This window comes from Drosophila bipectinata, chromosome 3R (genome assembly GCF_030179905.1).
Source record: "Drosophila bipectinata strain 14024-0381.07 chromosome 3R, DbipHiC1v2, whole genome shotgun sequence".
NCBI lineage: Eukaryota > Metazoa > Arthropoda > Insecta > Diptera > Drosophilidae > Drosophila > Drosophila bipectinata.
Window position 1 is genome coordinate 4079423 of NC_091739.1, and position 27120 is coordinate 4106542.

The window sequence follows — 27120 nt, forward strand, 5'->3', positions numbered from 1 at the left end:
TTTGGCATTCAAGGATTGCCCCGCATTCGGACAGCTTTCCCGCTGTCGCCCGTATGTCAGCATTCTGCAGAGCGCTAATCTGTCACGCTCGGTGGAACCCCGCTCCCCGCACACCCCGGCCTGCAGGGGTGCATCCCTCTGGCTTTGTTCCACCTTTGGATTTACCTGAGACTGCCACCGCCTCACCCCCCCGGCTGATCAGTCATCAACCCTCTTCATTTACGGTTTAGCATAATGAAAAGTTGCCAATGATGAGGGGCAGAGGCAGCGCTTGGAGGGAGGGTGGGCTGCGAATGCAATTTGGGGTTGCAAACCGATACGATATGGCATTATAGCGACACGGGGGTTTTAGGACGACACCTTTGCAGGGGAGGAATCACCGCATAGCCGAACATCTGAAATGGGATTGAGGGGATATACAAATATATTGTGTATATGGGACGCATGCCCGACGCATGCACCACGACCAGCATTAATCCTTCTGTTGCTGTCGCATTTTTCGCAATTGTTCAATTGTTCATTCAGGACCTCGGGCTTATTTAAACCTGAGGGTAGTCTCATATTCCCGTCCCTGCCACTACAACACATTTGTTGCCATATCGCGATTTTGATGGATTCCCAGTGAGGACTTTGCTCTGGGTTATGAATTATGATCATAATGTGATTCGAGGTGGGAACGGAACACCAAAGTCAAGTGGGATGGTGACGAAAATCAGATTGTTTGGGGACAGTCATTCAATTTCTACCATTTCTATTAACCTTTCCATCTTAAAAATATTCTTAAATTTGTATAATAAATTCTACTCAAAATCTGTTTTCTAACCAAAAGACACAATTGTTTTTCAAATAAGGTTTCGAATGCGTTCGACAACCCCTCCTTTGGAACACCCTTCCTTCTTCAGTTTCAGCAGCAGATTCAATCCTTTGACTTTGTTTTTGTTCTGCTGGCTTCTCAAATGCTGCCTGACAGATGGCATGTCCTGCAGCCGACTCCCGTGGATGTGTATCCCTTGAATGTGGCGATGGGGAAGTGGCTGAGGATATGGATACGCATTGACTGCATCCTTGTTGTAGTTTTTGCTCCTATTGTTGTTGCTTCCACGGGCACACGTTAGAGTTTTTGCAGCTTTTTTTGGAGAAGGGGGAGGGCAGAGTATGGTGCACCTTTTTTATATGTACCTTGGGATATATGTAAAGAAAAGGAGGCGTGGCGGCTGTCAGTTGAACGAGTGGGCGGCGAGCAGATTGGTTTCGTCTGCACTTTTTTAGAGCCGAATGTTCGTCGGTGTGTCTGTGGTCGTGCTCAACATTTATGGCCAAGTTTTTTGTGCTTTTCTGGCCAGGAGAAAAAGAAGGAAATGGCTCATTGCACTTTGGCTACACTGAAAAGGCATTTAAAGCGCATTTCCGCTAGGAAGAGTCGTCCATTTTTTTGTTTTGAGGAAAAACTGCTACTTCAGTGAGTTTCCATAACTCAATTGGTTTTTTTGTGGATTCCCCTTTTTCAAGGATTCCTTTTTTTCACCTTGGAAAAGGGTGGGCTAGGTAAAGCGATTGTTCAAATGCCAATATACAACCCTCGGCACTTGAAGCCACTAATGACACTCAACCTGGCGGCGCATGATAATGCAAAATTTGAGAAAGAACTCGTTTAATGGTGGTGGCTCATTGCAAACCGTAAAAAAATGTAAAAAAAAAAACGCCACAAAAGGGAAAATTTAAATTAGATTAATTGATTGAAATGCGAACAATCCTGGTCGAGGGGTGGCGACAGGATATCGTCACAGTTGTTGCATAGTCCGACCGTGTTTTCCGACTTGTTTTACGCCTCCGTTTGGCTGTTCGCCGTAATGGTCTTAGACCCGGATCTCTGTAGCCGGAGGTGTAAATAATACGGATTTTGTTAAACCAAGCGAAAGTCATCATCTGCCCGTTTTTCAGTTTTTTTATTTTCTGCATGTTTTATTTACAGAATCAGCCCAATCGAGAACAGTTGGGTAATGTATTCTGCGAGTATATTGGATTAGGCCACCAGAGCGAATAATCTAATAAAAACTATTGCATTGCAGAAGCAGACAAATGGACATTTTTAAGTAAGAAAGTACATGTAACATATAGTATCTATTTACCCTGATTGATTGAATAGTTATAAGTTGAAGTAAACCTTGTCATTGTTTCTTTTTAATCCAAGACTCTTGAGTTAAAAATACTTGAACTGCAAGAGTGATTTATGATTTTTCTTATTTTCTCCTTTCAGCTTGGGCCTAATAAAGCCCTCAACGTCAATAAGCCGCCACATGTTCTTGGTTTACATTTTTGTTCAGTTTTTTGTGGGAATTCCTTTTCTTCAATTTTTTAAACTGCAACTTTCTCTGACGGCTGTTCATAAAAATGACACTTCGAACTTAATAAAATAAAAGGAGTGTCGAAGCTCGGATGTATTTAATATTTTTTTTTTGTCAAAGGGAACGCGCGTGTGCGTGCCTGAAGCCGGGACTGAGTTGAGTTTGGATGCGGAACGTATCTGTCGGATGCATTTTGGGGCGGCCTGTCCACGCGGTGACTCGGCAATGACACATGTGCAACCGTGGAGCGGTGAGTGCAACATTTTCCTCTTCAATTTGTTGTTTATTTTTTTGTCCTCTCCTTCGGCCTCTGCAAAAGTTATTAATTTTAATTGACTGTTGTGTAATGTGCTGCTGTCGCTCCTCCAACTGTGCCGCATTCCGCTCGACACTTCGACAGCACGCTGCAGCGGCCACTTCACATGCCCTCGCCGGCAAAGAAAAAACACATACATATAGAGCCAAAGAATAACAAAAGTCAATGTCCTGGCAAAGCTGCAGTTTAACCAGCTTTAATTAAACCCATGAGTACTGAAACAAAAATGTGTGAGTATCCCATAATATAATATATGAGGTAAGTTATTCAAAATTGTAATAAGCTTAAAGTTTTAGATATATAGCAAATGTATATATTTTTTTTAATGTTGTTAACTTAAAGTGTCATCTTTGATCCTTATAAGGAACTGAAGTTAATTCTCAACCAAGAAAATAGGGTTAAAGAATAAATTTAACTTAAAATATTATCCCAAAAACTTGTCTCAGTGCACAAGTGCGAAGATCCGCCTGACACTTCGGGTATGTCGTCATTTGTCGTCTAAAAATAGCTCCACCGAACCGTTGGCAATTGCATTAATATTTTGTAACCGTTGTAATTAGCTAGTTAGTAGGCACGAGGGGGCATGAAGCAAGGGGATGCGGGGTGTGTGCCGTAGAACTACACAGCCGTAGAGTGAAGTCTGTCTTTCGGTGGCTAATTGAGGTATGCGACAACCACTTGTCACATTTCGCATATAATTTTAATTGTTTAACTTGAAGTAGGCGCCAGTCGATCGGGATGGATAGTAAATTTAATGCATTTGTTGGCGCCTAAACAAATTTTTGCACTTCCCCAGATGATATGCAGTTAATGAAAATGAAATTGCAGCTTACGAACGACATTATCAACGGATCTTTGATGAAGACAAATGATCGCGGTTGGTGCATTTTGTGCATTTTGTCTAATTAACAAGAAATACCAGAAAGCCAGAAAACTTTGGACTTTGGACTCCCCCCAACTGGCAAGGAGAAGTGCAAAATAGTGAGGGGACTGGGTCACAGACTGGCTGATCTGGATGATCGATGGGCCCTGGAGTTCAAAAGTGATATTTGAGATTGAGATAGCGAGTCTTAAGATACGGATAACTTTCCCACAGTCTTTAGTCTTGAAGTGAAGATGTAAGATCTTAAGGTCTAACTTTGATTTTAATACAAGTTATATAGAATTTTTAATATTATTCTGCTGTTCAACACCCCCTTCTTTATCTTGACTTTGTACTATCCGACCTTAAAGACCTTAAGGTATTCATGTGTTGGCCAAAAAATGTAAAAATTCATAACTCAAAGAAGAGGACGGACAGAGGCGTTACCGCCCATTCAAAATTTTCAGTTGGAAGCGCCGGTGCGCCTTCGAAATAAAACGCCGCCCAAAATGGCACGAGGGAACCAGAAAAAATATAAGAATTTAGGAGTTTGCACGGCGGGTGGGCTCGAACATAAACAAAGTGTGAAATTTGTACCTAAAATAAAAATGCGGCAAAAGGATGCGGACAGGACAAGCCCAAACACACACGCACACAGAAAGGCAATGTCTGCATTTGATTTCCGTTTGCCTTTCGAGGTCAAAGTCGAGGTTCAGATACAACTTCGGCTTTGGTTTTGGTTTCTGTTTCGGTTTCAGCTTCATGCGGATTCACACCTAGCAGGAAAAATGCCAGGGAGGGGTACGTGGCAAGGGAGGTAGATTTTTCACATGCCGTGGCAAACATTTGGCCAACACATGGCGAATGCCGGGAGTCTGGCTTCGACTGCGTATCCGAGAGATACTCAGATGCATGGCAGCGATACGGTTTGTGTGTACCTACGCCTTTTGGTCACTGCTGCTGCTCCTGATGCGGCTGCCACTTCCCCCTGCCCGCCGCACTTCTTCCTCATAGTCCTTGCACTCCTCCGCAGCTATCCTTTGTGTAAACAAATCAAATGTCCTGCGTGTTTGCTATTTTGTCTCGCGCCAAACGATGAAAAGAGAAACAAGGGCACACTGTGGAAAATGTTTGCTTGAAAGAAAGAATCATGTGGATCTCTATTTGTAAGGGAAATAGTTTATAATTGATAAAAAGATTTATATTTTTGGAGATTTTTTTAAGTGTAAAGACCGCGCAAAAACAAGCGTTGAATCCGAATTGACCCGTCAAATGTCTTTGTCAACAAGCGTCAACAGCCCCGAACAGCCATGGAGCCAATGGAAGTCAAGTCAAGCCAAGCTAAGCAAATTGCCTTTAAACTGCCAACTGCTGAGAGGACCCCTCCATATACAAATATATGTATGTTTTAGAGGCTCCCCCGCCTGCGAATGTGGCGAAAAGTTTTCTCAAATCAGCTGAAATTATGAACTTCCTTGCCATTGCCCGGGCGGAAGTTCATTTTAGTCCGCAATAAAAGTTTGCATCTCCTCGATGTGCTCCAACTCCAGACTCCGATTCGGCATCTACAAGTCCCACTGCTCTCGGTTCCACTGCCAGTTCTATTCATGTTCATGTGCAAAAGTTTTGCGCTTATATAAGAGCATCAAATTTGCATCATTCACTTAAAACAAACACGCTCCGCACAAAGGATTCCGGGCCGGCAAACAAACAAACAAATATTAAATGCAAATAGATGCAAAGTAAAGAAAAACGAATCGGGATATCGGGTATTTATGGGGGTATACCTGAAGGGTATGGCGAAAGCCATATATCTGAGTAATCAAACCAAACTTTCCCGCACATATTAATAAAGTTGGCCCCATGCAGCTCTTTGGGAAATTGCCTTAAAGATCCTTGAAAAAGCTCACCAACCACTTCGCCTGGATGTTCCACCAACATAAAATGCAACGTTTTTCTAGTTTTCGATTTGAAAGAAAAACTTTTGCTGTTAAACCAACAAATGCCAGGGTAAACCCCCACCCACGCACATTCAGATTGCAGATGTAGCTCCAGATACAGATACAGATACTCGTATCTGTAAGAAAGCAATACCTCGAAGAAAGGCATCTCGAAAAGCATCACGCATGCATGCAAATTGCTCTCAAGGAGCCGAGAACATTTTAGGAATTTATAGTTCTCTCTTATTTACCGACAGGAAGTGCAATTCACAAATCGTTAGCTCAACCAAGAAAATCGAAGTGAATATCCTGGGAAAGGCTTTCCCCCTCCACAATATCAGTTACCAGAAGTTTGCTACGAAGGTGTCCCACACGAAAAAGAAACTTATAATCAACAGCTTTGGCGGCTCAGCGACTGCCAAAGGCACAAAACTATCCTGAATATCTACGTCTAAGTATTTCAAAATAACATAAGTATCTTTGAGAATCCTGTAGCCAGAAGAAAGTTTTCTGTCCCATCCTGTCCCTTGCTATCCTATCCTGTCCTGCAGCAATTCCCCAAATACGGCCCGTGTGTGCATTTAAGCCACTTTTGCTGAAACTTCACATTAATTTCAATTTGCTGCCAGTAAAAGTTTTCCATGCACGTCCGCAAATTGCTTTTTGGGGCCTCGGCGTTCGGCAGCTGAAGTAACTCGGCAGCTCGGCTGTGGGAAGAAGGTAAGCCATGTAGGAACTTTAACACTTTGCGGTTAAGACCTGGCTTTCGATAGGTGAGATCCTGACAAGGACGCGCCCGGCGAAAGGCAAACAATAAAAGTCAAAGTTTTTGATAGGTAATAAGAATTGAGGGTATTTTATATAGCACTAACTTAAGAGGTACATAATTGTTTCATTGAAAGTATGAGAGTTTTTAATTTGTAATATTTTGTTTTATTTTTGACACTGATTTTGGTTCAGAACTTTCAAGACTTTGAATTAGCCTGATTCTGCTTACCTAAATAGTATACGCTATATATACATATATAGTAGAGGCTTTAAGAGGTTTTTAAGCAGATCAATAGGGAACTGATCTAGGAATTCAATGAGATATACCTCTCAATGATTTCCCAAAAAATCAATATTATATAGACATGACTAGTGATCATTCATATGTATGTACATATATGTGAATATTTGAATACCTTCGTCTTTTCTCATTGGTAGCTTCTGAAACTGTACAAAGACAAAAGCATTGTTTTGATTGTTTCGAAAACCTTTGTTTTCGACCGCCCAAATTGCGATTCGCGGAAAGCACAAGACAAACACACTGCCCCGAAATGCGAAACGTGCTGAATTCTGCTAGCTCCACACTCGACACTCGATCCCAAAGACGGCACCTTGTGATGACGATTCCGAGATGCGGCAGGAATCAGACACTGATTCTGGTTCAGAATTATAATCTGAATGATGACGGAACGCCCACATGCGACATTTCTTACGTGACTCAACCAGATGAGGTTGGAAGCTAGAATCAGGTTCAGGGCCTCAGCTGGGTAAACTTTTGGAAATGGCCAGCAATGAAATCATGTGGTTGATAAATTTGCATTTATATAAATGGCTGGGGGTTAGTTTTAGATGCTGAAAATACATTTATGCGTTACCCTCATTAGTCTTAATAGTCTAACGACTAACTACGTACGGTTCGAGAACGATTCTCGTTTCTTAATGAGCTTGGAGGGCGGCCAGTTAAATTTTATAAATTGGTAAAGGGTCCCACAAAAAGAGTGAGTCCTTGAAGGAGAAGGGTGTGGAATCACCTTCGAGCCCAAGACATTTGTCTCAGTTGAATCCCAGCGAGGGACATGTTGCGAGGGACATAACTATAAAGACACTATAAATAATATTGGAGAATAAGTTTGTACACCAGACCGAAGAAAATCATGCTGAAAGCTTCATAAACTTTTTCCTGAGTGTATAAACACACGGCACACACTTGTCGCCTCTCCTGTCCAATGTCCATAGTTTATAATGCGTGTTGCATGTCCCTTATGTCCTGCGGGATATGTGAAACTTTGTGTTTCGATAAAGAAGCAAGACATTTGCATACGAGGGTTGAAAGTTTTGTGCCAAGTTTTCTTGCTCCAACCAGTAATGGAGAGATATGATACCCAAAATGTAGAAAATATTAAAGTCTAAGCAATCTTCTGCAACTTTGTCTGTTCTTATTTGTTCAGCCAAACGTCTGTCAAGCGAATGTGCCCATGTCCTTGTCACATTCCGCATCAAGTTCAAGTGCCAGGCATCACCTGGTAAGGTCTCTGACCAAAAACCATTTCAATTTAGGGGGAATCTCTTCCTTCCCTGAAAACGGACCGCTTTTGCTGTATTTCTGTGGCCACCCAGGGCGTTTGGCTTTTTGCAACGCAAACAAAACGTCAGTCAGATGTGCGAATGGGGCAGAAACCGCGAAATGCAAGGCAGCATTTCACATTTCACAGTTTCCAAAGGCGGCTTCAAAAATAGTTCGCCGTGTTCGTGTCCGACGGTGTTTACTTTGGCAGCACTTGAAAACAAAAATCCAAATCCGAATCGGCAGACAAAATCCCCAAAACCAGGGGACCACCCGCCTGGCGTTGCCAAGAAATGTTTCGAAAATTAATTACAATTAAAAGTTTTGGGGGTGTTGCTTACTATATGTTGTTTGGAACGGAAAAGCGGCGCACCTTGGCCAATAAAATGAAAATTTATGGGTCACACATGAGCAGAGGCCCAAGGAAAGTGTGCGCCTTTTGCCCAGCTTTATTAATTGGCTTCGGGTTTATCCAAGGAAGTGGTCGCCACTCAAAGGATTAAGGGGAAATTTGTCTTGCCTTTCACAGGCCACAAGCTAAGGCGGCAAGACACTAAGAAAAAGAAAAAAAATTCACAAAATTCTTTAAGAATTTCATGCGTGTAAGGTTAATCTTAGGGCATTTACATATATTTAACTTAAATTCGATGCCTAGTATAGCCTACTAGTCTAAATATCTATATTTATTTTTTGTGTTTCATTTACCTCCTTTATTTTTCTTTGTGTAAAATTTTAAAGAAATACCCCAGAAGTGGTTGAGTGGGTTAAAGAGCCTGCTCACCTCCGCCTCAACTCGCCAAGGGATTCAATTTAAGGCTGAGGGTCTGCCACATGTGTGTTGGACTTGATGGCCCAGATAAAATGGCCATTCTTTTTGGGTGAGATTGTAACCAATTTCTCCTGCTGCCGCTGTAGCTGCTGCTGTAGGTAAAGTGATAAGGTTGTGAGGGAAAAGAAGGGGCTGCAAGGAAACAGGAACTTAAACCAGGAACACACATGCTGGGAACCACATAATAATTCTTGAGAACAATGTAAGCGTCAATTGTGCATGGCCAATGAAAGGGTATGGGTATGAGACTTTGGATGTGATGTGGCTCTTAAATGTGGGTAGTTTCTTTAGCTCGGTCCCGCCCCCCATTCCGTTGCCCACATTTCTGCAGACTCAGACTGTAGCTCAGACCTAGACATCAGGGGACAAAGACGACAACGTCGGCACATGCCACACGTCAACTCAAGAAATTTAAATTAAAAACCTTTTTTGCATGAAATGTGTTTGTTTGGGTGCAAGGATGATACATATGTTTCCACTAATTTTTATGTCGGGAGACAAATACAAAGACGCTTTTTTAAACAGTGACTTTTAAATATATGATCCAAGTCAGAAACTTTGTTAAAGAAATATTAAATTACAAGTTATCTCACTTTTTCCCATGTTCACAAAAATATAAATGACTAACATCTATGACTTAGAATTGGTCCATTGCCTTTGTGTTTAATTGTTTCAATGGGTGATTAGTTCTACGATAGAACTGCTATCTTTTTATCAGTCATCGTAAACTAGAGACAGGGCTTTGTGCCTATAAAAGTAAATCAGTTTGAACTCGATGCTCCGTTCTTTCCATTTTCTGTGGTATTTTTCTCTCACATATGCTCTGCGACTGGCAATTAATTTGTGTGCTTAATTCGCCTAATTATTCCAGGCAATAAAATTTTCAATACACTCAGATGAAGCTGATGATGATTAGTCTCTGGTCTGCCCTCCTCTCTCCTTATACCATTTTCCCTTTGTCCACACCTAAAAGCGAAGCTTTAGAGCTAGGGTTGGGGGCGAAGGACACGTTTAATTCAATCCGCGAAGGTTCTTTGACTTGACTTGGCATGGCATGGCTCTTCTTTTTTTATTTATATATTTTTTTGCCTGGCTTAGCTGGGAAAATAAAACGGCGAATAAAAAAACAAAAAGACGGAGCATCGCAGCATCAGCAGCGACATTTAAATTCAAATCGCTGAAGACGCTGACAAAGAAGCGGCGCCACACGTCGGATTAATTTTATGTTCCCCAAAGAAAAGTATCTGTTCACTGAGAAAAATATTGAAAACATTTAATGGAATACAAAATAAATCTATGAAAAATAAGCTGAGATATAGCTTGGTCATAATATCCATCAGCTTTCCAAAAGCAAGTATGTGAAATTTTTATAGTCTCTTTTCTGAGTGTCGAATATTTCGCCCTCGCTTCAATTAGAGCCAAGATTGGAAGGAGAAAATGGCAAATGGGTAGCAGGACCTCGAGTCCTTTGGCATTTGCCATTGGCTGGCTGCAATTGTTAAAATCGAATTAAGCCACGGTGTCGCATACTTTTGATCTCCCTGACGACGGCGAAGGCGATGGCGACGGCGACGGCGAGTCAGCCAATGAAATGTTGCACTGCTCGGCTAAATGTCCTTACATTGTCCTTGCCGCCAGTAAATGGAGGTACACTTACTCCTGCACCTTCTCCTACCACCTTCCCCTCCCCAAAGACAGTTTCAATTTCGGTTTACTTGGCGCAAATGAAATTAAACGAAGATTAGTCGTGTGCTCGCTAGATTATTCCAAGAAATAAAAATCTCTCAGATACTCTGGGTAGGAATAGCTTGGAATTTGGGAGTAACAGATATTCCGGAGCGTTCATTATTTTTTCGTTTTGCTGTGGCGGCTTTTGCTTGGCGCTTATTTTTATTTGTATTTTCCATTCGCCGCTGGCGTGGTGCGCTTTTTATGGCCCCTTGAGGTGATTTGCTCAAGTTCGCCGCCCCCATTTCTGTGCCCGGGGGAATAGGGGCTTGGATTTCTTTCTTTTTCTGGGGTAAAGGACGGGAGGAATGTCAGATTAGTTGAGCTGAAATCTGGGCAAATCACAAGCTACATTTAACCTGCAAATGATGGCCAGATTTGGCATCATCTGCAATTTATGAAAGAGTTCTTCAGCCACACAATCCAGGCTAATCAAATGAAATTAGAAAGAATTTAAGCGATTACTAAGAGACTTTTTAAATTCCTCACTTTATTTAACATTTTCTGATTATTCCTTGAGAAACTTCTCTCCCCCTCTCTTAGTACTCGTGAGTTCAATTAAAAAATGGCCATCATTAATTGCTAACCAATTTGCAGTCAGGACACTCTTCCTTGTTGCTTTCTCAAGTGTCCTGAACTGGATTTTCCTGCTCCTGACGATTTCTTTTTCCACAACTTTGATGAGCAGCCGTTTGCTGTTGACATTTTTTGCATATTAATTGAGGACAAGGCCTCATCTTTTTTTTTGTTCAACTCCCTTGGATGTTGCCCTCGTCCACCCTTGGCTTAATTTGCGGTAAGTTCATTAAGTAATAAAACATAAATTTTATAATTTTTTTTTGATTGCTCTGGCACCCTGCCACCGAGTTCTTGATACTTTTTCCATTTTTTCACAGCTTGTTTTTGTTGTTTTTTTCGAATAATGTTTTGCATATTTCTTTAATGAATTAATTCTGTTTTGGTTATTCTTTTGGGGTTTGCCTATGTTGATTCACCGTCCACTGGACTCCGATAAAAAAAAGGCGCAAGTCGCCGACTATGAAACTGAAGAAGCCAGAAAAAGGTCAGAATATTTCATATAATTTATGCGAAAAACATTACGGCGGCGAAAAACGCGTTTGTCGAGTGTTAATTATGCGCTGGCGGCAAAACTTTTCTATCAATTTCTGGATAGGATATATTAATTTGAGAACGCAAAAACATGTTTTGCATATGAAAACGGAGATGTGGAAAAATTGGTAAAAACTGGGAAAATATTGTGTGTTCTCCTCAGCGACTAATTGCATTCTTCTGGGGGTCTTCCTGGGGCTATAGAAGGAAACTACGATTTTATGCAAGCGTGGCTAAATGCACTGGGCAAAATAGGGTGATATTTAAGAGAATGGATTGGGAATTTAAAATATTCATAGCTTTGAAACAGTCAGAAGTAGGTGGAATTAATGGTACTTATTACAATGGCTTTATATAAAAAAGCTATTTGAATATATATTGCTAATATGTAGCTAATTTTTTCTTCAGTGTAGCTAGCATAGGGTGACATTGGGGTGTCAGGTTGTCACTCGCCTTGCCTGTTGTTTGTTGTCTCCCGATTGTTGACATGCATTCCCGCAAATGAGCCGTGCAATTGTCGGGCTGCCTTCTATTGACAGCTCCCATCTCGATAGTCAAAATGCATCTATCTATCTCTGAGTATATGTACATAAGTATATTCAAAAAAAAAGTACAAACCCCTGGGATTTGTCTCGAGTTTCAGACGTGCGCTCGACTTTGGCTTCATTTTCATCTGCGACTTCTCTGACTGACAACTGGCGGCTTCAATTCCGTGGGTTTGACACTGAAAAGTGTGACGATTTATTTGGCATATGGTATATGGGAGTATGGGCTATAGGGTGCCACAAATCAATTGGTTGCCCCAAGCAGATGCCTTAGATCTGCTACAAAGTCGCTGACAACCTCAACTGGACATCATTTGTTTCTGGATATTTAAAGGAATTCTTTTCCCATTAGTATTGTTTGGCTTCAACTCTTCTGAACGGCTCAGATTCTTGGCTGCCTATCTATAATATAATAATTAATTAGGCTCGTTTTACCTTGACGCCGTCGGCTTGGAGATAACTCTGGGGACAGAGGCCTACAAAACTGATAAGCCTGACATGGTGGATTGGCGGTGTACTTAGTATACACTTCTTTAAGTAGGGTCTAGATCTTCTACAGAATTGTTAAGAGAATTATAAGAATTATAAAAATAATATTGATCAAATTACCAAGTTCAAAGCTGATTTGTTTCTAAATATTTTATATTTGTGCTTTTTTTTCAATTTATAGAAAGAGTACTTAAACAACGGAATAAATCTATTTATAAGTTTCTATCTTATCATTTTAAACACGCTTGAGATTGCTTGGTACTCATGACGATAGGCACTTGGGTTCTACGGAGGTTAAAGGTCACCGGCTGCTGGGAGATAAGCCGGCTTTAAAGTCGAGCTCGCAGGTCGCTCTATGCCTCATTTCGTGCATTCAGTGTCCGGCTTTCAATCCACCATGTTTCGTTCGAGCTCGCTGCTTCTCCTGGCTGCCGTCCTGGTCCTCGGCTCCGTTTCCGGCGACGTGGTCAACTTCGTGCCGTGCGCCGACAGTGTGGACACCTGCACCATCAGCGAGGTGCGTGTGACTCCTTGCCCGGAGGCCAAAAAGAATGCTGCCTGCAACATCCGCCGTCGTCGTCCATCCCAAATGAGCTTCGATTACACTCCCAACTTCGATGCCGACTCCTTGGACGCCACCCTGGGATGGGCCAAGTCCGAGACTGAGGAGCTGCCCCTGCTGACCCTGGATCGCGATGCTTGCAAGTACAGTTCCTGCCCGGCCAAGAGTGGAGTGAAGCAGACCTACACCATCGACGTCCCGATCGAAGCCAAGTTCCCACTGAGTCCTTACACAATCCGATGGGCTCTCAAGGATCCTTCCTCCGGCAAACGTTGTTGCTTCACCATCGACATCAAGGTTGTGCGTTAAAAAGAAAAGTTTCACTTTCTTTTATTCATAAAAGGTTGGAACACGTTTTCTTCTTCATAAAAAAACTGATGGAAAAGTATTCAAAAAAACTATTTGGTTTTCGAAAGATGGAAATAATGTTTCCTTGCATTGTCCGTATTTTCTGCAATTAAAAAAATTATTTTCTGCTAACGATTTAGTGAGTTTTGTTAATTATTAATGGGCCTGGGCTTCTCTTATTGTTGAGTGGTTACAACCCACTTGGGACGACCTCGTGGCATAAAGATATTTGGTCCAATAATCATCAACCTGCTGGCGACTAATTTAAGTCCCAAGGCCCCGCGGGCCGGCTGTGGAAGAAAAATGTTTAAAACTTTGATTGAACTTTTGGGTGCCATTAAAAAGTCCGCCCCACTTTCCACTCTCAGCTTTTCTCCGTCGGTCTTATCAGCGTCGTCAAACAATTAAAAATTGAGCACTTAAGTTGTGGTCATAAAATCATTTGTTTTTCTCGTTTTTTCCACTCATTTTTTTTCTCGGTTTTATTGTTTTTCTTTTTTTTACATTTTTCAGTGGTGGAAATATTCAAATAGCAAATCGCTTTTCATACTCAGTACTCAGTGAGAGATAAGGAGTGTTGTGTTCAGGGGTTGGTTTTAGTTATATTAAAAAAATATATAGTAAATATGAAATAAATTAAAAGATGAGTTTTTAGTTTCAAATTTTTTTTTTATTAATTTATTTATTTTGTTGCGGGGTATCCTTTTTCTCTGTACATTTCCCCTCCGAGTTTTACTTTCATTTAATGTTTACCTAGAAATAATTTCTGGATGGCTGGGGGAATGGTCAGGAATCTGTTAGGCCTGACCCCAAAAAAAAAAAATGAAACCAAGGCAATAATAACACAAACAACAGCAGACACTTGAGCAAATAATAATAACCGAAAGTAATCAGAAAAAATCTTAAAGAACACATTGTTAGTCAATTTTGATGCAGGCTGGACTGCCGGGAATCAAATTCAAATTTCGGCATTGGCTTCACCGTATTTTTTACCCAAAACATAGGGAGTTTTTGTTAACGCCGAGATGATTTCACATTTGACCTGTTCGAAGCAGGGCGAGGCGTTCACATAGACGACTTCTCGCCTCTGGCTGAGGTAAGAGTTGAGAGCAGGTTCACTCTTCCGGAACTGCTGCATCTGACGATCGAGGTAACCGATATTCGCCTGCGGTCCTGGCGAGTAGCTGTTCATCAGGATACGCATGCGAGCCATACGCTCTTCGATTTGCAGGAATATGAATCTGTTGGGGGGTACAGTGAAGCCTTCAAAGAGCTCCCTAGCCTCGCACTGGTTATTCGGATAGTTGATCAAGATCCAACCTCGGTGAAGGGCGTCGTCTTTGAGAAGCCTCTTCTGAATGAGATTCCCTATGGCCTCGGATCTCTTATAAACGCAATCCTTTTCAATGGCATACTGGAGGTAGCGCGTATCCTCATTCTGCTCCGCCCCATTGATGCTGTGATAGGCCAAGACATCAGCATCTAGGATCAAAAGATCCCACCTTTCGGCCAGGGCATGGGCCAAGGATTTCCGACCCGACCCCGGCTTACCATGCAGCACTATCCTGTGGAAAAAGTTCCTGGGCAGCTGGTAGAAGTCTCCCGCCACTCCACGCTGAAAGGCATCCAGACACTTGCTGTAAATGTCCACTCCGATCCTACTGACATTTTCGCCCAACCAGCGACGAACGTCGGGGACCTGATCCGCCACAGAAATCTCCGCCAGGAGGCGACTCATCACCTCCATGAGCTTGTGTTTTTCGATGTAATACATGAAAGCGGCGCTGAACTGGACCAGCATGGACTGATCGAACTTGGTTGGAAAGGACATGGCTTCGGATTACAGCTGGTGGAATCCTATTTGGAAAAATAAATATGTTTTCTTGAACTGTTATAGTCAGCGGGAAATACGAATGGATTGGAAATTCAAAGGCTACTTTTCTTTATTATTCTATACCATTTTCTGGAAGGGTTATTTTCCATATCCTGTTCAAGCTCTTTTCCTTTCCATCCTAGTCTCATTTTCCCAAGTAGTGCCATTAAGATGACTCTGGCTAAGATTCCGCTTATTGTTATGATCATATTAATTGCTTCCGTTACAATATTAGAATATGGCCCGTACTTCCGGCCACTTTGAGTTTATTTGAAGCACAGCCCATATAAAGTGGCCAACAAATGTCGGGGCAGAACTGGAGCCAAGAAATGCCAAGGCGAATTGGCCTCATATGAGTGGAGTTTCCTTGGGTGACAATATTTTGCAGCGAATTATGACAGCTTCTTTGTCTTTTCCTGTCTCCACCCTCGCGTATCCTCGCTGTATTAACAATTTAAAAAGCCGGCAGTGCTAACGGTCCGCAAAGTGTTGCCAAAATGTCTGTCATACTTTATGTTGTCTTATGAGCTGCCCGGCTTAGCCAAGTATCCTTGCAAGGATGCCATGAATGCCAGTATGGCTAGGAGAGTGGGTGGCTGAGTGGCTAATAAAAACTAGCATAAGATGAAAAATTGTTTCCTGTTGCTATAGCTGCTGCTTCTTGGCCAGGACATTCTCCATATTGTTATTTCAAATATGTTGTTAATATCTTTCACACACTAATATCGCATCCTTGGCTTCCTTAACATTTGCTCTTTGGTTTATCGGCCTTTCAGTAGAGATCCGCCTTCAAGATGGACCAAGGATTGTTTTAATTATATGAGAAACGAAAAATCAAAATATGAATATGAATATGAATATGAGTGTGAGAAATGAGTGCATGTGGCTGTTGATGTGACTGCTTTCGGCTGTTGCCACAAAAGCACAACTTTTTAATTAAACTCAAAGCAAAAGCGACAACGACAACGATAACAACCCGACAGTTTCTCATCTCATCTCGCCGTTCGTCGGGGCAGGCAGTGTGCTAAATTACATTTCATCATTATGGCCAGGGTCCACGTACTACCCCTCCACTGGCCCCTATCCTTTTTAATCGCCAAAATTGTGGCACAAGCCGCCGCTGACGATTGTCGTCGTTCTGCAACTATCACAGAAAACCCGCGAATCGCGAATCGAGTCACGCAGAATGGGAGACAAGATGTCGCCCCATAAAATGCATATATTAATCGGAAATACGAAGTTTCAAATGCTCTTAAAAATTATTATTAATAATCCTAGTTCAATATAGATATTTCTTTGCGATTTTTAAGAAACGAAATGAAAAAAATAAATAAAAAATTGTTTTTAAAACTTGTAGTTTTGAAATACTCTTTACTCTTGGGTGTACATACATTATGCATTCATTCACAGAGTCGCTGATTGAGAAAACCACAAAAGCAAGGGGAGTTGGGGGGATGGAGTGATTACAGCTGGACTAAGAAACATATATGTATTAAATAAATTATGGCACACAGCCTCATTGTAAGTACTTGCATGAACCATTGCCAACCGTTGGAAATTAAGGCGCAATTCTAGCATAAGCAGGCCGATAAGCAAAAGTGACGTTCGGTGCATGGCACCAATTCTTAGGAGAATAGTGGCTATATGGCACTCTAAATAAAACTAAATTAAAATATTTTGGGATTTAAAAGGCAGTTTAAAAAAGAGAAATGAATAGAATCTTTGTTCAGCCAGAAATATTATTCTTCCAGATTTCTACAAAGAGCTTAAGCTTTCCCTTTCTAAGTAAAATTTCAAATTTAACATGTAAAATTAAAATATATTTCCACAATTTTTTTCCATTGTGTACTTAGTGCTAGGGAGTAGATTGTCAGCTCCTTTCAAGTCCGCCGACCGCCATCTGAGGAGCATTTTGAATTAATCGGAATTCGGTTGCAACGTCGGACGATGTTCAGTTCTTATCGGCTCCGAGTTCGAGACCCGTTCCGTCGGGTTACAGACCCTTATCAACATCCTCCACCCGCCCCTAATGCTCCTCCTACGTATAAGGGCCGGAAGTAACGAGTGCCGTGTGTTGTCGTCGTCGCCGACTTTGCTTATCAATTTCACAATTGCACTGGTTTTATCATCTGCCGGTCAGCAAGCAGCCAGCATAAAAAACCGCAAAATGGGAAAGAGTTTCTCTGAATTTTGTTTTTTTTTTTTCCAGCATACATTTTTGAAATTTTTTATTTGTTTCTTTGGCCCACAAAGCACTCAACACTCAACGCCCAACAATTAAAAATCATTTTTCATCTGCCGCTCACACAATTGCTAGTCAACGTGCCAGTTCCCCCAGAGGACCCGGGAAAAAAGTAAAAACGATTGCTAACAAAGCCACACATCAACAGGCTGGAACAGGATTCAGGATGCCGGATTCAGGGATATTTTGTCCTGGACCACTTTGTCATGCCGACAATTTGCTGCCAATATTTTGCCAATTTTTTTCCCCCATTTTTTTTTGTTTGTGAGGGGAAGTTTGCTGCTGGTTTGCCTTCAATTATACAGCAATTGAAAAATTACTACGTGTACAACGATTTCTGTTCCAGTTCATTTTTTTGTTTGGCCAAAGAGGGTTGGGGGGCTAGCAGACAACAGGTTTTAAATTTGTCACCACAACAACAAACCTGACAAACGCCAAATGAAGCGCAAATTTAATTACGCAACTTTATTGGATTAACAGGCGCAACCTGAACGCGTGGAAAACGTATTTAAATATGCCGCACACATGTGCCACATGATCCCCTAGACCTAACCCCTTGTTTCCGTAATGTTCAGGTCTCCCTGCACGAGGATTTCTGGCCTGGTCAGAATCGTCTAGTCGCGTAGGTGAGCCGTAAATTTACGCGCCATTGTTGGCAGCCCACTCCTTTGGCCCACTCTCCCCCTTTGGCTCGTTGGTGTTGTGTTGACGCCAATGTTGGACACACCAACCCACACACCCGGTCACACACCAGTCCACCAGTCCATGTGTTATCTTCCTTTTTTGGCCTTTTCACTTATGCAAACGGAACATTTGAAAAATATGTTGGCAGGATAAACAGTAGGGCTACAAAGTGCAGCTGATGCCCCCAGACGGACTCTTCTCCAGACTGTTTTCTGCTCCTCTGACATTTTAATGAGCATGCAACGATGCAACGTGTTGCACTTGCAAAATATCAGTCACTAATAGAAGAATAAATGTATTTAAAAATGTATTAATCATCCTTTTGTTTGTGGAAACAATAGGGTTCATTTAAATAAATTGTAAGTAATATTCCAACAAACTGGATTAAAAATATGCTAATTAGTTGCTTAATTGAGTTTTTTTCAGTGCACTTTCCACTTTTACCACTCATCCCCCTTTCTGTCAGTTTTCCCAGCCAGCATCCTTGTTAAATTCATTAGTAAAACGTTGCACCTTCAGCGCTATTTTTGTGAGGTTGGGGGCACACGTCTGTTTGGCCTGATGTTGCCACAGAGCACACACGAAATTAAAACCTCCCCCATCCACCCACCAAATAGCCCCCTTCGGCAACAACAACAAGCACTGAAACATAGCCACCATGAACGAGCAGACAACATGACATGATACCGATACTAAACTGACACTTTGACATGGACTTAACCCTAAAAACGCTTTGTTGGCTTTATTGGTGTCGGTTGCTACTCTTTGGCCTCGACCTCCCCCTAACTGATGGCCAGGGGTGTTCATGCGTGCGGTGGGTGTATCGCAAGGTATCCACTTGATTTTTGCACTAATTTACGTGGATTAAGGCCAACACGGGCTGTGTGACCTGGGTATTAAGCTTAAATACCTTTTAATTGACAATTTGTGTTGCGTCATTTGATGCCTGATTTTGTTTATTTATTGGGGGTTTGTCCGTGGGCTTTTGGAGGCTTATTAAATGAGGATACCTCGATTAATCTCTTTGGTTACCTACCCTATTGATTTATTAAACAAAACCTTTAATGTTTTTTTAGAGCACTATTATCTTCCGATAAAATATGATTAATACCTGTCCACTTTAGTCAGACTTCTTAGCCTAACTAACCAATTAACCTGTAACTAAAACTTTTTCTTTTCCTTTGATAAGTTTATATTTGTTTAATCAATGCGTCTCCTGCAGGTGAAGTCTTGTCCTGTCCTCATTTGTATGCCACTAAATTGTGCAAAAACTTTAGCCAAACTTCAACAATTTGCTTTGGAATCAAACTCCATACCCCGAATCTAGCAAGTTAATTCGATCCATCAGCTGCAAGTTGTTCACGGAAAGCTGAAAAGTCTCGCCACACAAGCGAAAAGTTTCACACAAAAAAAAAAATTGCTAAAATCAGCGTTTTTTTGCGCTTTTATCCCGATAAGTGGGCGAGTGGCAGAAGGGGGCGTAGCCAGTCAGCCGCTAAAGCCGCCGCCCGGTGCAGCGGCGTCTAATTGAACCCAACAGATATTTTCAATTAGCAGCAAAACATTTGTGAGCTAAAAAAGTTTTATTTAATTTTTTCGTTTCCTCTTTTTTCCTGGCCCGGGCCAGAGTTGTGGCACCTTAAGCTCAAGGACTTGGGAACAAAATAAAAAACGAACAGGATTCCTGCGGGGCAACACGTCCAGGCGCCAATAAAAAAAGCACCTTAGTACTAAGAACTTTGGCCAGCGGCGGGAAAACTTTTTAATGCCATTAAAGAATGAAAAAATGACGCAACAAGACGTCGAAAGTTTTCCCGCCGCCCCAAAAGGTAGGCAACAAAAATAGTAGAAAATTCAATTTGGAGCGAGGACGAATTTAACCGAAATTTAGAGAGCGTTCATAAATCAAATAATTTGCTAGCTTGTAATTTTTAGGGCATTTTTAGAGCCAGTGAGTGGCCGGCCGGCAGCTCTTTATGCAAGTGCGTAAATTGAATTGATAAAAACCGGAGGAGGGGGGACCCGCACAAAATGCAAATGCAAAGTGCGGCCGGAAATGACTACAAAATGTTGAAAATCTACAACTTGAGATAAGGCCGGAGAGAGTTCAAACAAACTAATTCAAAGTGCGTGTCGTCCTGCGGAGGACTCTCTTGTCCTGGCCCTGGGCCTGTGCCTGTGCCGCAAAAGTGCGCAACACAAATCAGCGCATAATGGCTGCACATCCATGTCCCCATGTCCTTATTCATGCCCATGTCCATGGCTGTGTTTGCATTCTGCCGCAGGAACAGGATCCAAATCTGAATCCAAACCAGAACCAAACCAGAATCAGTGGCCAGGGCCTCCACTGACCACGCATTTCAATAATTCTAATTAATTTATTAACGCTTATCAGTGGCGATAAATTTTTGGCCAGGGTTGTTTGTCCATCTGGCCCGTCCATGGCCCTTTGCTGGATTACGGCTAAAACTCTGTGCGAGCTCTTTGCGGCTGCTTTACTTTGGGGCCACAGGATCCGAGCCAATCCCCGGTTGCCTGACTGACTGAGTGATAAAATGACCCTCCCTGGCGAAAAAGTCCTTTGAAAACGGCTGTTCTGGAGATGCACATGGGACGATAAGTTTGGCCGGGCCCAATTTGCAGCCATAAATGAAAATGAAAAACTTGGCCAAACTCGGCCCAAGGAAAAAGCCAAACCAAGTCATTGACATCTCTCGTAAATAAGCAGGACTTGCAGGAGTTTAAGGAATAGGCGTTGATTTTAAAATGAGCCCATTGATAAGAGCGAGCTGGGAGCGAAGTTAAAGAAACTGCTGAGGTAGCCAAAAATCAGGCAGTTCGTGAAGGGAAGTTGAGATAGTGACCTACAGATACCCTGGAATACAAAAAAATAGTTTCAATACATGTAGAACCACTCATTGTAAGTAAAATTTTCAAACTTTTCACAATGGATTTATATTTAATTAAAAGCTACGATTTTTTAAGGCTAATTTTTTTAAAGGCTAAGAATTCTATTAATTTTAAAAAACTAAAATATTTGTGTTAAAAAAAAACTCATATACCCATCATACAATTTTCATGGGCAATCCTAACCGCTCGTTTATTTTCTCCTTTTTTATTGTAAGCCTCGAAATGACTTTTGTTTCTGTCGCCCGAGCGACTGAAAGTGTTAAAATTTATTGACGCATTTAGATCAAAACTAAAAATTGTCTCCCATTTGCTCCAGCTTTCTTTTACTTTTTACAACATACTGTGTGTCTTTGGGTCCCTGTTTCTATTTTTCTGCTGATTCGGCGGATCAGAGTTTTTGGTCCTTACATTTATACCACTGGCCCCGAAGCCTGGAAGCCGGAGTGGTTGCGTGTGTTTGGTTTTAATACGAAAATCCCTTGACTTGAGGGCGGAGGTTGGCCAAACTACCACGCCCCCTTTTCGATGGCCCTACCCTAGCCGGCGGCCAGGGAAAATCTGAAACCGAGAAACAAAGATACCTTTAATGCATTTTGCTCATATTGAAAAGCACTTAAATGGCGGGGGTTGCGAAAATATGAAAATCATAAAAACCTTGAGGGGAGTGGGAAGTGGGTGGTCGAAGCTGGGCTGAAGGTTGCTTATTTTATTATTATTATTTTACAGGGAATTATCTCATTTGAGTGGAGTTGCCCTGCCATCCATCCATCCAGTCAGCCAGCCATCCGTTCGTCCTTAACATCCGCAGCCATCCCCTCGGTCTGCTGTGTAATGTGTGCGTAATAACATAATATCCTTAAGATATTTTAATATTGCCTGCCGCTGCATATTGAACTGCGGCATCGTTTGCCACTGGGGGCGGACAAGTGGGAGGTATCCTTGCTATGAATTTTCCTCCTGGTCCTGGCCGCATTTCAACATATTTGGCTTTGTTTTGGCTGCCGGCTTGTTTGCTCCTCCATTGCTCCTGTTTCCTTCCTTCGTTTACTGTTTTTTTTTTGTTTAACAATACCTTTGTGCATCGTAAAATAATTGCCGCAGGGGTTTGTAATCTTCTGGGTCCTGGTCTGGGTGGCTTGCAATTTTCATTTCTCCCAAAATTTGGTTTTCCATTTTTTTGCATTTATCTTTTTTTTCCTAAACGTTGTCTTACTGGGGGGACATCTTTATGGATGTTTGGCATTCAAGAAAATCCTGAAGCTTACAGCATAAACAAGTTTATTAGCGGATCTTCATCGATTGTTTGGTTTGATTGTATATTTAGGAAACAGACAGGTGAAAGAGGAAAATATTACAATTTGAGTGGGGGATTTTCTTTGTTATTTAATATGCAAGACTAGATTATTTTTCCATAAACTTGTGAAACACTTTTCCTATATATATTCAACCCCAGAAACCATAATATCTTAGGTCTTTCCACAACTTGTTTAACTTATACCTATAAAAATAAGAGCCTTAGTTATCAACGTTCACTTAATATTATGGGAATTTTCTTCACCCCATCAATCCATTAACCGACTCTAACTTATGGTATGTTTATCAATAATGTTCACCAAGAGCTCGGATATTTTTCTGGTGTTTTGCTCTCGATTGTTTTTAATAAGTCGCTCTACCCTTAGCCCTGTCCCCCGAAAACACACGACATATGCGGCAACAATTTAATGTTGAGCTCATAAATAAAATCGCTTGTCCCCATCCAAGGATTGCGCTTGGGTTTCTCCAGTCTTAGTCAAAGTGTGGTGACATTATTGGAAGAGCCAGTCACGGGGTATATTAAGACTGAGTGCGGCACTCGAGTTATTGACAAGTTTATGTGCTTAATCCTTCCATAAAGCGCACCATTAAAATGCCAACAAAAGGTACTTTATATGAAAATTTCGTAGACCCCGCCCCGTGACGTCCACTTTTATCACCAGTTCATCGTTCATATTTCAATGAACGTACCGAAATTTGAATGATCTTGTGCACTGAAAATAAATATTTGTTGTTTCTAAAGTTTGAAATAAATAGTTTTAAAATTAATTTTCATAAAATTTAAGAAGGTCTAGTCACTAGACTCTAGTGACACAATACACAAAAAAACTAGATATTTATTTATTATTTAGGAAAAACTATTGTTAATTTTAGCAATTATTTATTTTTTTAAGTGCACTTAGGTCTTTGTGAGTTCGTATCTGTGTGGGCCTAAGACAATCGACTATTGTAGGCGTGTCGAATGGCACACGCTGCCAAAGGCAGCTGCTTAACTAGAAGACCATCATATTCCTGATATTTTTGACTCGCCGACTCCTGATATGCTCGGGTATTTTTATTGCCCTTGCCCTGCGCTCGCGATTCCCCTGAATAATAGTGTAAAACTAGACATATATCTCCCGCACTTCCCCTATATCTCAATAGCATTCGGAGCTGCTATTTGCAGCGAAACTCACGAATTCGTAATAAAAATGTTTCGCACTGCCAAACGTGTGGCCCAAAAGTGAGGATTTTTTTCGGAGGGAGCTGAAATTGAAATGGAATGGTTCAGAGCGGAAGGCCTCGCAAATGAAAGACAGGCATTAATTTTAAAAATTTTTTATTTACCTCTCAGCCAAAAAAAAGGAGAACAGGAAGTGCCAGCGATTTGGGGGAAACAAGTTGAACTCATTTCACAAGTGTTTACGAAAAATCTTTTTTAATACTGGGGAACTGAAAATGGAAGTTTAATTTTAATGAAATTTCCTTTGCTAATGCTTGCTATTAATTTTGGAAAAATAGAGTAGTTCTGTGGATTCATTAAAAAAATTTTTTAAAACAGAGAAGGTACTTTGGTTGTGTGACTCTCCGACTCTTCAAAACCAATTCTCCATGTGTTCAATTTCGGCGCCAACCCCAACCACCTTCAACCCATTTAAGTGAGCCCCCTTTATACAGAGAAAAAAGCTCGGTTTAGGGAAAGAAATATGGTATTATGGAACCTCTGAGAAACGTCTTGCGGACCACATTTAAACGATTTCACATTTCTTAATGACTCTGACAGCTGAATGATCTTTCATTCGAGTTGCCCAAATGTGTTTTTCGTATTCTCCGTTCTCCGTTCGCGCTTGTCAGCCCCAATTGGAAATTCGGCTGAAATTTGTACACATTTCGCCTCAAGTGGCGGCGGTCTTTAGTTAATGTCAGTCACAGAGCCCAGATGTTGCCCAAGTTCTTCTCCTCCTCGGGTTGCTTGTTCATTCCCCGTTCTGTGGGATTAATTAGGCCTGGGCTTCGGCACAAAGACTTCATTAAAGGGGCAACCTGATCGGGCTTGTCAAATTTACTGAGCCGCTCGGTCGGCTGTGGTGCTTTTAATTTTAATTCCACTACTAATACATCATCGTAATGCGTCAGTCGATGCCTAAGCCACCCAAAGGTGGTGCAGAAGTTCACCAATTTTGGCGGTTCAGTGTTGGTGCGGTCGTGCGTGTGTGTGATAAGTCCTGGAAAGCGGCGAACTACACGTTCCGAGTTTTCACAACAGTTGGTCCTGCACACAACCCTCAGGACCTCCCCTTTGGTTGGCAGTGATTTCCTTATATGCCTGAGCTAGATGATCACTGGAAAAAATTAGAGTTAAATATTTAAGTTAATATAAGAAACAAAAATATTATTATCATTCATTACTATTATCACTTATAACTTTCCTAAGAAAAACTAAGAGAGGATTAAGCCTAAAAATAAAAATTTGTTCGAGTGCATGCTAGTGCGGCAATCAGGAAGAAGCCAAAAGTTGCTGCCGCGGCTCGAGCTGGTCTTGTTTTTGTTGCTACTACTAATGGTGGTGGCAACGTCAAGGTGAAAGCCGCTTAAGGTGGCAGAGGGTGGTACGCGGACTCAGGGTCAGGGAGTCTATTGTCAGGACTCAACATGTGCGCTATTGGATTAAGTGGCGAGCGGCGGCAGCGCTTCAAGGACAATCAACGGCTCAGCATGGTCCTAGTGGATTGAGAAATTGGGAATGGCGAGCGCTTGTACCTCGCCACCTTCTGTCCAATTCGGAGCTAGACCGCGTAACAGAAATCCATTAAGGTGACCATTTTATTTGCTACATTAGCAGGGGCTGGGGTGACTTAAATGCATCCATTTAGCCATCTGGCTGCATTTTCCTCAAGCCATTCCATTTTATTTTGCACTCTTGCTCAACAAAAGTGTTAATTGAAACATTTTTTATTGGGTAGTTTGGAAAAGCAGTCGACCGAAATGGTCGGGACAATTAAAGATCTGAATGCAGTATGCTAATCCAGATATGGGACGAAAGGATACAGGCTGCTTGAGTGCCAGAAAGCCAGCTGCCGTTTCGGTGCACAAGTTGGAAGCGCCCACGTGCCGAAGGAATGCCAGGAATTCCGGAATTTTCAATCAATTTTAATTGGCACCCCATCGATAGATGGCAGCGAAAAGAAATCCAAAATATTTGGTGCATAATTTTAATTAGAACATTTTTCCATTTTCTATTTGCGCAATTTATCTTGTGTCTCGTGAAGATTGGGAATAGAAATCGGCGGTGGAAATGCTTAGAATACGGCGGCAATGGGTGTCAAGTCAGTGCAATAAATTATTTTAAACGAGCATGTCGAAGATGCCGCTGTCTAAAATTTCACTCTCACATGTGCTGCTCGGGTATTTCAAATATTTTTATGGGCATAGAGGTCCCTGGACCTCTTACGCTATGGGGGTAGAGGTATCAGCATAGTACGTGGTGGTAGGGATAGGGATTTATGTGCAATCAGAGGCAGAAAAGATAAATCTTCTGCCCACTCAAGCGGCCAGCCAATCAAAGTTGCAGTGGCAGACGGTGGCTTCATTTAAATGCTCGCAGCGGGACTGTGTCCTTCGTCCTTGGGTCCTGGCAAACTCATTTAAGTTTTCCTCCGCCAGAGATAGGTGAAAAGGATAAGGTCGAGCCAGAGTCCGAGTTGGAGAGTCCGGGCCTCCCCCAAAAACTGTCGCCGAGGGATTGGCCAACTTTGGTCCGGCTTAATTGCCGAGTGTCCTTGCGCAAAAGGGAGGCCTAATTGTCCCTGCCTTCCAATGTTTAATTGCCATTTAGTCCTTTTTAATGGACTCCACTGTACCGGGACTCTTTCGTTCATTAATGGCCATGTCTAGATTTCCGCTCACCTCCTTTAACTTTTCCTCCTATGTGCTGTCTCCGGTGCCCTGTATCCTGTATCCTTCCTCCTGTCGATACAACTCACAGTCGCAGATAAACTTGCATATGTTAGCATTTTAATAGCAGCATTTTTGACTTAATATGTCCTTGCTTATCGGGGTATCTTCGAATCGGCATGGGTCTTTGTGTGTCCTGCATGTCCTGTGCCCTTTGGGGCATTCTCAGCTCGTTTGTGTTGCATAAATTTTCCCAAATTGTTTAGCTGCTACCACTCGTGCTTTGTGCGATAAGACGCCGTCGATGGCATGACAATTAGCCCGAACTACATTTAAAATATTACTTGGGGTCCTGTCCGACCAGGACGTCCTGGTCCTGGTCCTCGTCCTGGTCAGTTTTAATTGTTTCTTGGGGTGGTCTGTTGAAAGAGCAATTTGATTGCTGATATCCCAAATATTGACTATCGGTCCTGAATACGAAAGAGGGTAACCCAGATTGGGATTTGTATAAAGTATGTTTTTGGATATTTTTAAATTCAACAAATTTTTAAGTAGGGATAGTTTCGTTGTAGATTTGATTGAGAAATTAAAATTATTTTTTCCCCCTAAAATTTAAAAAGAAAATTCCAAACTGCTTAGAACTTTCCTTTGAAATATCCAACTCCCTTTCAAACCAATTAAGTTTTTTCTTATATTTTTTCAACCTGCCACTTGCCACTTGCCGCTGCTCCTGGTGCACTTATGTTTAATGAAAAAAAAGGCAGCATTATTATTAAATTATACCCTGGGAAAGGACCACCGTCTCCTTTATCCTATTT

At 41.7% G+C, this 27120-nt stretch overlaps 2 protein-coding genes across 2 annotated transcripts; one reads left to right on the plus strand and one right to left on the minus strand.

Annotated features, from left to right (window-relative positions):
• The first annotated feature begins 12857 nt into the window (after positions 1 to 12857).
• LOC108128020 (MD-2-related lipid-recognition protein-like) lies at positions 12858 to 13541 on the plus strand. The gene has a single exon (XM_017245378.3). It carries the CDS (start codon positions 12894 to 12896, stop codon positions 13365 to 13367), a length of 474 nt encoding a protein of 157 aa, XP_017100867.3. The 5' UTR covers positions 12858 to 12893; the 3' UTR covers positions 13368 to 13541.
• Positions 13542 to 14263: 722 nt separating this feature from the next.
• Positions 14264 to 15327, minus strand: LOC108128030 (adenylate kinase 2). Its single transcript, XM_017245391.3, has one exon. It carries the CDS (start codon positions 15235 to 15237, stop codon positions 14365 to 14367), a length of 873 nt encoding a protein of 290 aa, XP_017100880.1. The 5' UTR covers positions 15238 to 15327; the 3' UTR covers positions 14264 to 14364.
• Positions 15328 to 27120: the final 11793 nt, after the last annotated feature.